Here is a 13995-nt window from a genome sequence, read left to right on the forward strand (position 1 = left end):
CCTGTCCTGTTTATCTGTTTAGCCTCAGCCCAAACTTTCATCGCCATTACCAGTTGTTGTCTTAGCTCTCTCTAATAACACCTGTGATTGCTTTATGCCTCTCTCCCATGTCAATATACCTTGCCTATTGCTGTTACAGTTAGTTCTTATTATACAATTTCAATATAGAAGTCATTCTCAAACTGCCTCAAATAGCTCATTTGTTCCACCCCCAATACATGCCGAGACCAGCGCATTCGATGCCTCCAGTGATGCTATCTCTTTCATTGTTACCCAACGCTTAGGTTTACCTCCACTGTACTCATATCCTTCCATATCCTTGTTTGTACATAATGCCCAGAATCTATTCTACAACGCCTGGAAATCTGCCCCCTTTATTCTCTGTACCCAATGCACTAGAAGACCAGTTCTTAAAGCCTTTAGCTGTATCCTTATTCTAGTCCTCCTCTGTTCCTCTGGTGATGTAGAGGCTAACCCAGGCCCTGCAGCCCCCAGTATCACTCCTACTCCCCAGGAGTTATCGTTTGTTGACTTCTGTAACTGTAAAAGCCTTGGTTTGAGTTATTCACTGCATTAGCACACTCCGCCAACCCTGATGTTCTAGCAGTGTCTGAATCCTGGCTTAGGAAGGCCACCAAAAATTCAGAAATGTCCATCCCCAACTACAACATTTTCTAGATAGAACTGCCAAAGGGGGTGGAGTTGCAATCTACTGTAGAGATAGCCTGCAGAGCTCTATCATACTATCCAGGTCTGTGCCCAAACAGTTTGAGCTCCTACTTCTAAAAATCCACCTTTCTCACTGTTGCTGCTTGCTACAGACCCCCCTCAGCCCCCAGCTGTGCCCTGGACACCATATGTGAATTGATTGCCCCCCATCTATCCTCAGAGTTTGTACTGCTTGGTGACCTAAACTGGGATATGCTTAACACCCCGGCCACCCTACAATCCAAACTAGATGCCCTCAATCTCACACAAATTATCAAGAAACCTACCAGGTACAACCCTAAATCTTTAAACATGGGCACCCTCATAGATATCATCCTGACTAACTTACCCTCTAAATACACCTCCGCTGTCTTCAACCAGGATCTCAGCGATCACTGCCTTATTGCCTGCGTCCGTAACGGGTCCGCGGTCAAACGACCACCCTTCATCACTGTCAAACGCTCCCTAAAACACTTTAGCGAGCAGGCCTTCCTAATTGACCTGGCCCAGGTATCCTGGATGGATATCGATCTCATTCCGTCAGTAGAGGATGCCTGGTTGTTCTTTAAAAGTGCTTTCTTCTCAATCTTAAATATGCATGCCCCATTCAAAAAATTCAGAACTAAGAACAGATATAGCCCCTGGTTCTCCTCAGACTTGACTGCCCTTGACCAGCACAAAAACTATCCTGTGGCGTACTGCATTAGCATCGAATAGCTCCCGCAATATGCAACTTTTCAGGGAAGTTAGGAACCAATATACAGAAGCAGTTAGGAAAGCAAAGGCTAGCTTTTTCAAACAGAAATTTACATTCTGTAGCACTAACTCCAAAAAGTTTTGGGACACTGTAAAGTCCATGGAAAATAAGAGCACCTCCTCCCAGCTGCCCACTGCACTGAGGCTAGGAAACACTATCACCACCGATAAATTTACAATAATCGAGAATTTCAACAAGCATTTTGCTACGGCTGGCCATGCTTTCCACCTGGCTACCACTACCCCGGCCACCAGCTCTGCACCCTCCGCTGCAACTTGCCCATGCCCTCCCTGCTTCTCTTTCACACAAATTCAGACAGCTGATGTTCTGAAAGAGCTGCAAAATCTGGACCCCTACAAATCATCTGGACTAGACAATCTGGACCCTTTCTTTCTAAAAATAGCCGCCGAAATTGTCGCAACCCCTATTACTAGCCTGTTCAACCTCTCTTTCGTAACGTCTGAGATCCCCAGAGATTTGAAAGCTGCCGCGGTCATCCCCCTCTTCAAAGGGGGTGACACTCTAGATCCAAACTGTTACAGACCTATATCCATCCTGCCCTGCCTTTCGAAAGTATTTGAAGGCCAAGTTAACAAACAGATCACCGACCATTTCGAATCCCACCGTACCTTCTCCGCTATGCAATCCGGTTTCCGAGCTGGTCATGGGTGCACCTCAACCACGCTCAAGGTCCTAAACGATATTATAACCGCGATCGATAATAGACAGTACTGTGCAGCCGTCTTCATCGACCTGGCCAAGGCTTTCGACTCTGTCAACCACCACATTCTTATTGGCAGACTAAATAGCCTTGGTTTCTCAAATGACTGCCTCGCCTGGTTCACCAACTACTTCTCATATAGAGTTCAATGTGTCAAATCGGAGGGCCTGTTGTCTGGACCTATGGCAGTCTCTATGGGGGTGCCACAGGGTTCAATTCTTGGGCCGACTCTTTTCTCTGTGTATATCAATGATGTCGCTCTTGCTGCTGGTGACCCTCATATCCACCTCTACGCAGATGACCATCATTTTGTATACATCTGGCCCTTCATTGGACACTGTGTTAACAAACCTCCAAATGAGCTTCAATGCCATACAACACTCCTTCCGTAGCCTCCAACTGCTCTTAAACACTAGTAAAACTAAATGCATGCTCTTCAATCGAACGCTGCTGGCACCCGCCCACCCGACTAGAATCACTATTCTCGACGGGTCTGACCTAGATTATGTGGATAACTACAAATACCTAGGTGTCTGGTTAGACTGTAAACTCTCCTTCCAGACTCACATTAAGCATCTCCAATCCAAAGTGAAATCTAGAATCGGCTTCCTATTTCGCAAACAAAGCCTCCTTCACTCATGCTGCCAAACATGCCCTCGTAAAACTGACTATCCTACCGATCCTTGACTTCGGCGATGTCATTTACAAAATAGCCTCCAACACTCTACTCAGCAAATTGGATGTAGTCTATCACAGTGCCATCCGTTTTGTCACCAAAGCCCCATATACTACCCACCATTGTGACCTGTACGCTCTTGTTGGCTGGTCCTCACTACATATTCGTCGCCAAACCCACTGGCTCCAGGCCATCTATAAATCACTGCTAGGCAAATCTCCACCTTATCTTAGCTCATTGGTCACCATAGCAACACCCACCCGTAGTATGCGCTCCAGCAGGTATATCTCACTGGTCATCCCCAAAGCCAACACCTCCTTTGGCCGCCATTCCTTCCAGTTCTCTGCTGCCAATGACTGGAACGAACTGCAATAATCTCTGAAGCTGGAGACACTTATCTCCCTCACTAACTTTAAGCATCAGTTGTCAGAGCACCTTACCGATCACTGCACCTGTACACAGCCCTTCTGAAATTAGCCCACTCAACTACCTCATCCCCATATTGTTATTTATTTTGCTCATTTGCACCCCAGTATCTCTATTTGCAGATCATCTCTTGCACATCTATCATTCCAGTGTTAATACTAATTGTAATTATTTTGCACTATGGCCTATTTATTGCCTTACCTCCATAACTTGCTACATTTGCACACACTGTATATATATTTTCAGTGTGTGCTATTTTTGACTTTATGTTTTGTTTACCCCATATGTAACTCTGTGTTGTTGTTTTTATCGCACTGCTTTGCTTTATCTTGGCCAGGTCGCAGTTGTAAATGAGAACTTATTCTCAACTGGCTTACCTGGTTAAATAAAGGTGACAAAAAACAAAAAAACAAAAAAATATGATAATCACTATTATCATGTATGATATGATGCAACCTCTGACATGGTGATTGGTATTGTAAATTCACCCTCTATTGGCCCGTCGCTGTGTCTCATCCCAGGCTTTTTTTACAACATCATCCGTGTGCCTCCGCCTGAGAAGGTAGAGGGGGAGGACAAGGCTGATTTCAGTGGAGCTCAGGTCCTCTGCTCCATCCCAGCCTCTGACTACAAGAAACCATCCTACTACCACAGCTTCGGTCAGTATCCAACTATCTCCTCCCTCCGCCTCCCCCTTTATCTTTCTCCCTCTACAACAGCGGTGCTGAATTTCAATGACTGGTTCTCACTCTCCTAACTTCCTCTTTCTTTACTACCTCAGCTAAAGCATGTCCATGACAACTTTATTATCTCCAACTGCATTTTCCTCTCTCTGACTGTTTCTCCAATTGAGAACTGGTTGAGATTGGTTTAAGTGTTTGTGTGCTCTATCCATGTGTGTGTGTGTGTGTTTCAGTGGTTGTGTGTGTGTGTGTGTACGCATGTGTGTGTATGTGTGTGTGTGTGTGTGTGTGTGTGTGTGTGTCTGTCTGGTTCATAAATCATGTTATTGGAGGTAAAACCTATACTCACAATATGAAGTAGGTTGTTTGAAACAGTGGTGAATACATGTTGCTTGTAGTGCAATAGACCAATATACAGTGGGGAAAAAAAGTATTTAGTCAGCCACCAATTGTGCAAGTTCTCCCACTTAAAAAGATGAGAGAGGCCTGTAATTTTCATCATAGGTACACGTCAACTATGACAGACAAAACGAGAAAAAAAATCCAGAAAATCACATTGTAGGATTTTTAATGAATTTATTTGCAAATTATGGTGGAAAATAAGTATTTGGTCAATAACAAAAGTTTCTCAATACTTTGTTATATACCCTTTGTTGGCAATGACACAGGTCAAACGTTTTCTGTAAGTCTTCACAAGGTTTTCACACACTGTTGCTGGTATTTTGGCCCATTCCTCCATGCAGATCTCCTCTAGAGCAGTGATGTTTTGGGGCTGTCGCTGGGCAACACAGACTTTCAACTCCCTCCAATGATTTTCTATGGGGTTGAGATCTGGAGACTGGCTAGGCCACTCCAGGACCTTGAAATGCTTCTTACGAAGCCACTCCTTCGTTGCCCGGGCGGTGTGTTTGGGATTATTGTCATGCTGAAAGACCCAGCCACGTTTCATCTTCAATGCCCTTACTGATGGAAGGAGGTTTTCACTCAAAATCTCACGATACATGGCCCCATTCATTATTTCCTTTACACGGATCAGTCGTCCTGGTCCCTTTGCAGAAAAACAGCCCCAAAGCATGATGTTTCCACCCCCATGCTTCACAGTAGGTATGGTGTTCTTTGGATGCAACTCAGCATTCTTTGTCCTCCAAACACGACGAGTTGAGTTTTTACCAAAAAGTTATATTTTGGTTTCATCTGACCATATGACATTCTCCCAATCCTCGTCTGGATCATCCAAATGCACTCTAGCAAACTTCAGACGGGCCTGGACATGTACTGGCTTAAGCAGGGGGACACGTCTGGCACTGCAGGATTTGAGTCCCTGGCGGCGTAGTGTGTTACTGATGGTAGGCTTTGTTACTTTGGTCCCAGCTCTCTGCAGGTCATTCACTAGGTCCCCCCGTGTGGTTCTGGGATTTTTGCTCACCGTTCTTGTGATCATTTTGACCCCACGGGGTGAGATCTTGCGTGGAGCCCCAGATCGAGGGAGATTATCAGTGGTCTTGTATGTCTTCCATTTCCTAATAATTGCTCCCACAGTTGATTTCTTCAAACCAAGCTGCTTACCTATTGCAGATTCAGTCTTCCCAGCCTGGTGCAGGTCTACAATTTTGTTTCTGGTGTCCTTTGACAGCTCTTTGGTCTTGGCCATAGTGGAGTTTGGAGTGTGACTGTTTGAGGTTGTGGACAGGTGTCTTTTATACTAATAACAAGTTCAAACAGGTGCCATTAATACAGGTAACGAGTGGAGGACAGAGGAGCCTCTTAAATAAGAAGTTACAGGTCTGTGAGAGCCAGATATCTTGCTTGTTTGTAGGTGACCAAATACTTATTTTCCACCATAATTTGCAAATAAATTCATTAAAAATCCTACAAGGTGATTTTCTGGATTTTTTTTCCTCAATTTGTCTGTCATAGTTGATGTGTACCTATGATGAAAATTACAGGCCTCTCTCATCTTTTTAAGTGGGAGAACTTGCACAATTGGTGGCTGACTAAATACTTTTTTCCCCACTGTAGCTTCAGTACTTTTGATGCTTTTTACCAGCCCTAATATAACTTTTCAAATTAAACCTAGTTTTGGGGATTTAATAAAATACAGTGTCTTCAGAAAGTATTCATAACCCTTGACTTATTCCACATAAATCATTGTTGTGTTACAGTCTGAATTCAAAATGGATTAAATATATTTTTTTCTCACCCATCTACACACAATACCCCATAATGACAAAGTAAAAACAAATGTTTAGACATTTTTGCAAATGTATTGAAGATTAAATAAATAAATATCTCATTTACATAAGTATCAGTGGCGGTCAGTGCCGTTTAAGATGAGGGAGGACGATTTTTTTTCTCCATGAGCATGGCCTCATTTCTATTACAGCATATTGGATGACTGTCATTCATATTCCATTCACCCAGTTCAATGTTACAGCGAAAGGGTTTAGGCTACTACATGATACAAAAATGTTCCCTATACCCATCATGAGGTTGCTACAACCTAGCCTATGAATGAAAGTTTACAACAACAAATAACCGTCCCCTGAGTCAGGGCGTGACAGTACCCCCCCCCCCAAAGGTGCGGACTCCGACCGCGCCACATAAACCTAACAGGGTAGGGGCCGGGTGGACATTCCGCCTCTGAGGCGGATCCGGCTCCGGGTGTAACCACCACTTACTCTCCACCTCCCCGTTGCGCCCCTGGACTGGTCTGGACCTTGGCGCGCTGCTTCCTCTCTCCTTCCTCCCACGAAGTACCACGCCCTGTCTGGACCCTGGTGTGGGAGACCCCGAACCTGGAGAGGGGCTGACGTCTGGGTCTGGACTGGAACCACTGACTGGAGCTGGACCCGACGACGGTGGATCGAACTGCTCTGGCTCCGGGGTGGAGCCGCTGACCGGAACTGGATCAGGCACCGGTGGAGCGGACTGCTCTGGCTCCGGAGTGGAGCCGCTGACCGGAGCTGGACTGGACCCCGGTGGAGCGGATTGCTCTGGCTCCGGAGTGGAGCAGCTGACCGGTGCCGGACCAGGCACCGGTGGAACAGGCACGGGCCGTGCCGGACTGGACACACGCACCACTGGCTTGGTGCGGGGAGCAGGCCAGACTGGGCTGACGACGCGCACCCCTGGCTTGGTGCGGGGAGCAGGAACGGGCCGGACTGGGCTGACGACGCGCACCACTGGCCTGGTGCGGGGAGCAGGAACGGGCCGGACTGGGCTGACGACGCGCACCACTGGCTTGGTGCGGGGAGCAGGAATGGGCCGTACCGGACTGGCGACGCGCACCACTGGCCTGGTGCGGGGAGCAGGAACAGGCCGGGCCGGGCTGGCGACGCGCACCACTGGCTGGGTGCGAGGGACAGGAACAGGCCGGACCGGGCTGGCGATGCGCACCACTGGCTTGATGCGAGGAGCAGGAACGGGCCGAACCATACTGGGAACACCCACCACTGGCTTAGTGCGGGAATCAGGAACGGACCGGACTGGCGACACTCGATTGGTGCGAGGAGCAGGACTGGGTCCCTTCATTAACCCCCGCTCCTTCTGCTGCCTAACCAGCTCCTCTCACCGTGCCGCTACACTTTCCTTCTGCTCCCTCTGCACCAATGACCCCCTTAACCTGGCGGCCTCCTCTGCTAAACGGCTGAACCGCTCTATCGCGGCCTCCTGCTGCCTCGTCGTCCACGGCGTGAGCCCCCCCCTAATTTTTTTTGGGCTTGTCTCTCCCCCGTGATCATGGCCTCCATCCCTCTTGCCAGACTCTCGCTCATCTCCTCCCAAGTCCATCCTCTCTCCTCATCACGCTGCTTGATCCAGGATTGGTGGGATCTTCTGTCACGATCGTTCATTAACGAGAAGGACCAAGGCGCAGCGTGATATGTATTCATATTTATTTACGTACTGAACACACGACAAAACAACAAACGAAACGTGAAGTAGACAAAAGAACATACCTCACACGGAACAAGATCCCACAACTGACTGGTGCCAAAAGGCTGCCTAAGTATGGGCCCCAATCAGAGACAACGAGCTACAGCTGCCTCTGATTGGGAACCACCCTGGCCAACATAGATCTAAACGATCAAGAAACTAAACATAGAAATAAACACAACACGAAATATACACACCCTGACTCAACAAATAACCGTCCCCTGAGTCAGGGCGTGACATGCACACAGGTTGAGAGACAAAGACACTCTTGCCTGCATCTAAAAAGGATAACTAATTTAATGTTTTAACATTTTTAGTTTTATGAAATTCACTGAGGAGGATGGTCCTCCTCTGAGGAGCCTCCACTGATAAGTATTCACACCCCTGAGTTAATACATGTTAGAATCACCTTTGGCAGCGATTACAGCTGTGAATCTTTCTAGGTAAGTCTCTAAGAGCTTTGCACACCTGGAATGTACAATATTTGGACATTATTATTTTAAAAATTCTTCAAGCTCTATCAAGTTGGTTGTTGATCATTGCTAGACAGCCATTTTCAAGTCTTGCCATAGATTTTCAAGCCGGCTGTAACACAACAAAATGTGGAAAAAGTCAAGTGGTGTGAATACTTTCTGAAGGCACTGTATGTTACCTGCCCAGCATATAATGTATGTTGCCGGTTGGAGGCCAGTATTTATTGCTACACATATTCCCTCAGCTCTACCTCTATCCCTCTGTGTGTTGTGTGACTGCAGCCATAATACCCTCAGCTCTACCTCTATCCCTGTGTGTGTTGTGTGACTGCAGCCATAATACCCTCAGCTCTACCTCTATCCCTGTGTGTGTTGTGTGACTGCAGCCATAATACCCTCAGCTCTACCTCTATCCCTGTGTGTGTTGTGCGACTGCAGCCATAATACCCTCAGCTCTACCTCTATCCCTGTGTGTGTTGTGTGACTGCAGCCATAATACCCTCAGCTCTACCTCTATCCCTGTGTGTGTTGTGTGACTGCAGCCATAATACCCTCAGCTCTACCTCTATCCCTGTGTGTGTTGTGTGACTGCAGCCATAATACCCTCAGCTCTACCTCTATCCCTGTGTGTGTTGTGTGACTGCAGCCATAATACCCTCAGCTCTACCTCTATCCCTGTGTGTGTTGTGTGACTGCAGCCATAATACCCTCAGCTCTACCTCTATCCCTGTGTGTGTTGTGTGACTGCAGCCATAATACCCTCAGCTCTACCTCTATCCCTGTGTGTGTTGTGTGACTGCAGCCATAATACCCTCAGCTCTACCTCTATCCCTGTGTGTGTTGTGTGACTGCAGCCATGTCAGAGAACTATGTGGTGTTCATAGAGCAGCCCATCAAGCTGGACCTGCTCAAGTTTATGCTGTTCAGGATCCAGGGCAAGAGCTTTCACAAGGTCATGACCTGGGAGCCACAGTGCGACACCATCTTCCACGTGGTGGACAGACACACAGGCGAGGTGAGTGTTAATGACCCAAACAATCTACATAGTTACAGTCATTGTGTAAAATAAGGAAATCTATATTTCCCAGGAAATCGACTCAATCTCCAAAGCACTGGTAAATGTAGAAATTCCGTGGTATATCTGTGCATTAACCAGTGCGACGGGGAAGGTATAGAATTTTCCAGGAAATCAATAGTTTTTCCAGATTTTACACATTTCCTGTAACATTTGCACTTATAGAACCAGTCCATTTAATCTCTGATTGGCTTGTTTGTCACCAATATGTCTGAAGTATTTTTGGTCTGTTTCATCCAATAGAAAAGCAAGGTAAAGTACCGCGCCCCGCCCATGTTCACCCTTCACCAGATCAACGCCTACGAGGACAAAGGGTTCCTTGTCATGGACATGTGCTGCGGGGACGATGGGGACGTCATTGGAGATTTCACACTAGAGAATCTTCGCAGGGCTCCAGGGGAGGAGATGGACAAGGTTTGTTGGTACAACGAACACACACACACACACACACACACTAACACATATATACACACAAACACACACAAATATACAATATTATACTGGTACTCCCTGTATATAGCCAAGTTATCATTACTCATTGTGTATTTATTATTACTTTCATTATTTTACTGTTTTACTATAATTTCTCTATTTTCTTTCTCTCTGCATTGTTGGGAAGGTCCCGTAAGTAAGCATTTCACTGTTAGTCGACACCTGTTGTTTACGAAGCATGTGACAAATAAAAGTTCATTTTATTTTATTTGCACCAGACTGGTTAGATCTCAACCACTGAGTAGTTATAAAACTACAAGAACAATTCTCAATGATATCCTGCCCACTGCGAACATATGCAACAGATTAGCTAACATGCTGTTCACACATACTGTGGTTCGGTGTTACCTTGAGTTAATTTGTCTTACTACAGCTGCTGACAGATATGTGAAGAAAAATGTATCATAGGCAATTGGTTTTGTTTTGTAAAATGTCTGTTTGTGAAAATGTCTGTTTCTGTTTTCTGCTATGTTAGTTTTATAACTCCATGTGCAGAAACCTTCCACGAAGATACGTCCTACCCCTGACGGTGACTGATGACACACCCAGCGACCAAAACCTTGTCACTCTGCCTTTCTGTCAAGCAACTGCGGTCAAGACTGGGTGTGGAGAGGTGTGTATACATGTGTGTGTGTGTTTATGCATGAATAAATGTGGGATATTTCCTGCTGTTCAATAAATTGTAATTTCAATGAATGATACAACCATTGATTCTTGACGAATATAACATACATTCATGAGGTTAGTACAACTGTCTTATCTTATAATGACTGCATTGTTTATGTTTAATTGACATTTTCATACCAGTCTATTTATACCAGTCTTTTTATATTTTCTGAATTGCTGAAGCGTTACTGATTGCACGACTGAAATGTAATGGTAATTTCCGATTAAGCCGACATACAGTGCCTTCGAGAAGTATTCAGACCCCTTGACTTTTTCCAAATTTTGTTACGTTACAGCCTTATTCTAAAATTGATTAAATTGTTTTTTTCTCTCATCAATCTACACACAATACCCCATAATGACAAAGCAAAACAGGTTTTTAGAAAAAAACTGAAATATCACATTTACATAAGTATTCAGACCCTTTACTTTATTGAAGCAGCTATGGCAGCGATTACAGCATCGAGTCTTCTTGGGTATGACGCTACAAGCTTGGCACACCTGTATTTGGGGAGTTTCTCCCATTCTTCTTTGCAGATCCTCTCAAGCTCTGTCAGGTTGGATGAGGAGCGTTGCTGCACAGCTATTTTCAGGTCTCTCCAGATATGTTTGATTGGGTTCAAGTCCGGGCTCTGGCTGGGCCTCTCAAGGACATTCAGAGGCCTGTCCCGAAGCCACTCCTGCGTTGTCTTGGCTGTGTGCTTAGGGTCGCTGTCCTGTTGGAAGGTAAGCCTTCGCCCCCAGTCTGAGGTCCTGAGTGCTCTGGAGCAGGTTTTCATCAAGGATCTCTCTGTACTTTGCTACGTTCATCTTTGCCTCGTTCCTGACTAGTCTCCCAATCCCTGCCGCTGAAAAACATCCCCACAGCATGATGCTGCCACCACCATGCTTCACCGTAGGGATGGTGAAGGTTTCCTCCAGACCTGACGCTTGGCATTCAGGCCCAAGAGTTCAATCTTGGTTTCATCAGACCTAAGAATCTTGTTTCTCATGGTCGGAGAGTCTTTAGGTTCCCTTTGGCAAACTTCAAGCGGGCTGTCATGTGCCTTTTACTGAGGAGTGGCTTCTGTCTGGCCACTCTACCATAAAGGCCTGTTTGGTAGAGTGCTGCAGAGATGGTTGTCCTTCTGGAAGGTTCTCCCATCTCCACAGAGGAGATCTAAAGCTCTGTCAGAGTGTCCATCGGGTTCTTGATCACCTCCCTGACCAAGATCCTTCTCCCCCAATTACTCAGTTTGGCCGGGCGGCCAGCTCTAGGAAGAGTCTTCGTGGTTCCAAACTTCTTCCATTTAAGAATTATGGAGGCCACTGTGTTCTTGGGACCTTCAATGCTGCAGATATTTTTTGGTACCCTTCCCCAGATCTGTGCCTCGACACAATCCTGTCTCGGAGCTCTACGAACAATTATTTCGACCTCATGGCTTAGTTTTTTCTCTGACATACACTGTCAACTGTGGGACCTTATATGTGCCTTTCCAAATAATGTCCAAACAAATGAATTTACCACAGGTGGACTCCAATCAAGTTCTAGAAACATCTCAAGGATGATCAATGGAAACAGGATGCATCTGAGCTCAATTTCGAGTATCATAGCAAAGGGTCTGAATACTTATGTAAATAAGGTATTTAAGTTTTTTATTTGTAATATATTTGCTCAAATTTCTAAAGACCTGTTTCCACTTCGTCATTATGGGGTATTGTGTGTAGATTGCTGAAAAAATATATATATATCAATTTTAGAATAAGGCTGTAACGTAACAAAATGTGGAAAAAGTCAAGGGGTCTGAATACTTTCCGAAGGCACTGTATGCAGTGTTTACCGTGAATGCAGTCTCCGCCAACGTGGGAACATTGCCTTAAAATGTGTATTGGGCTTTAGCGTTGAACTTCCACGATACAGATTGAATAGAGGCCTAAGTGATGGGCTTGCTGTTTAGGCTGAAACACAAACTCAGCATTGTTGCTCTTAGAGGGGAAGCACAGCACTCAAGCACAATTGAACCAGCAACCCTTTACTCATAATTCTGTAAAAGGCAAACTAGCCTGCTAATGCTAACCCCTGGCATTGTGATGCATGTGTTCTGGCTGATGAAAATAAAATGTGTTTTTGTTGTCATGGCTACCTGACATGTCTTTCTCTCTTTGGCGTGTACTGCAGGTGCTCTGTACACATGAGGAGCTCTATGATGAAGAGTTGTTCCAGTACGGTGGCCTGGAGTTCCCACAGATCAACTATGCCCATTACAACGCGCGTCCATATCGCTACTACTATGCATGTGGCTTCGGACACGTGGTCAGCGACTCTCTGCTGAAGATGGATCTGGAGACCAAGAAACTTAAGGTTTTTATTTTTCTAACTTTCTCCCTCTGAAAAATACAAATTATCCACAGCTCAATAGCACCTTCAGAGTCAATGGTGAATCAGCTAGACTGCTAACCCTGCTTTTAGTGACCTACTGCTGTGTCCAATTTTAAGGACATATTGACATTTTCTCTGTGTAGGCGTGGCGTCACCCTGGTCTGTTCCCATCTGAGCCTGTGTTTGTTCCTGCACCCAATGCAACAGAGGAGGACGATGGTGTGGTCATGTCTATCATCATCACACCCAGAACTGTAAACAACAACAACATAATCAACAACAACAACAAAAACAACAACAAAAATGTATATTCACCATAGATAAATTACCTTTGACATTACATTGTACAACCATCTCTATATTTCTGTTTCCAGGAGAAAAGCATGTTCCTGCTGGTTCTGGATGCCAAGACCTTCACGGAGCTGGGCCGGGCAGAGGTTCCAGTCAACATTCCATATGGAACTCATGGAGTGTTCAATGAGATGCGCTGAAAATGCCAACGTCACAACCCCTTCAGCATTCTGCTTATGAAATTACTCCATCCATTGATGTCTTTTCTGATGCTGTTAAGATAACATCTCTCACTACTGCAGTGCTCTTGGACCCTTTTCGGTATAGCCAGAGGAGGAAGGCCATCTCCTCTGAGTCTGGTTCCTCTTGAGGCTAAGACTCTCGAGGTTTGTTCCTTCTAGGGAGTTTTCCCTTGCCACTGTACTTCTGCTGCTTGCTATTTGGAGGCTGGGGTATAATAATAATAATAATAATAATAATAATAATAATAATAATAATAATAATAATAATAATAATAATAAAGTAATACATAGGATTTTTATAGCACTATTACGTTTTTTTTACCAACTGCTAATGTAAAAAGGGCTTTATAAATATATCAAATTGATTTATTGATTTCACAGAACTGAGCAGCACCAGTTCCTTAGATCCTGTTAAAATGTAGACAAATCTATCTATGTCATATCATCATCAAAAGGTACCGTGCTCTGTAAATTAAATTATGTTGGTGACTGA

General features: G+C 45.2%; 1 protein-coding gene across 1 annotated transcript in view; it reads left to right on the forward strand.

Moving 5' to 3' along the window:
* The window catches only part of LOC311141682 (carotenoid-cleaving dioxygenase, mitochondrial-like), a 32426-nt gene extending 18431 nt beyond the window's left edge, over positions 1 to 13995 (forward strand). The window contains exons 7-13 of the mRNA XM_084177088.1: positions 3810 to 3947; positions 9232 to 9392; positions 9696 to 9866; positions 10420 to 10557; positions 12769 to 12951; positions 13113 to 13223; positions 13344 to 13995. Coding sequence (XP_084033214.1) covers positions 3810 to 3947; positions 9232 to 9392; positions 9696 to 9866; positions 10420 to 10557; positions 12769 to 12951; positions 13113 to 13223; positions 13344 to 13460 — 1019 coding nt within the window. The 3' untranslated portion in view covers positions 13461 to 13995. The remainder of the gene's footprint in view (positions 1 to 3809; positions 3948 to 9231; positions 9393 to 9695; positions 9867 to 10419; positions 10558 to 12768; positions 12952 to 13112; positions 13224 to 13343) is intronic.

This window comes from Coregonus lavaretus (genome assembly GCF_964263955.1).
Source record: "Coregonus lavaretus genome assembly, chromosome: 14".
In the NCBI taxonomy this organism is placed as follows: domain Eukaryota; kingdom Metazoa; phylum Chordata; class Actinopteri; order Salmoniformes; family Salmonidae; genus Coregonus; species Coregonus lavaretus.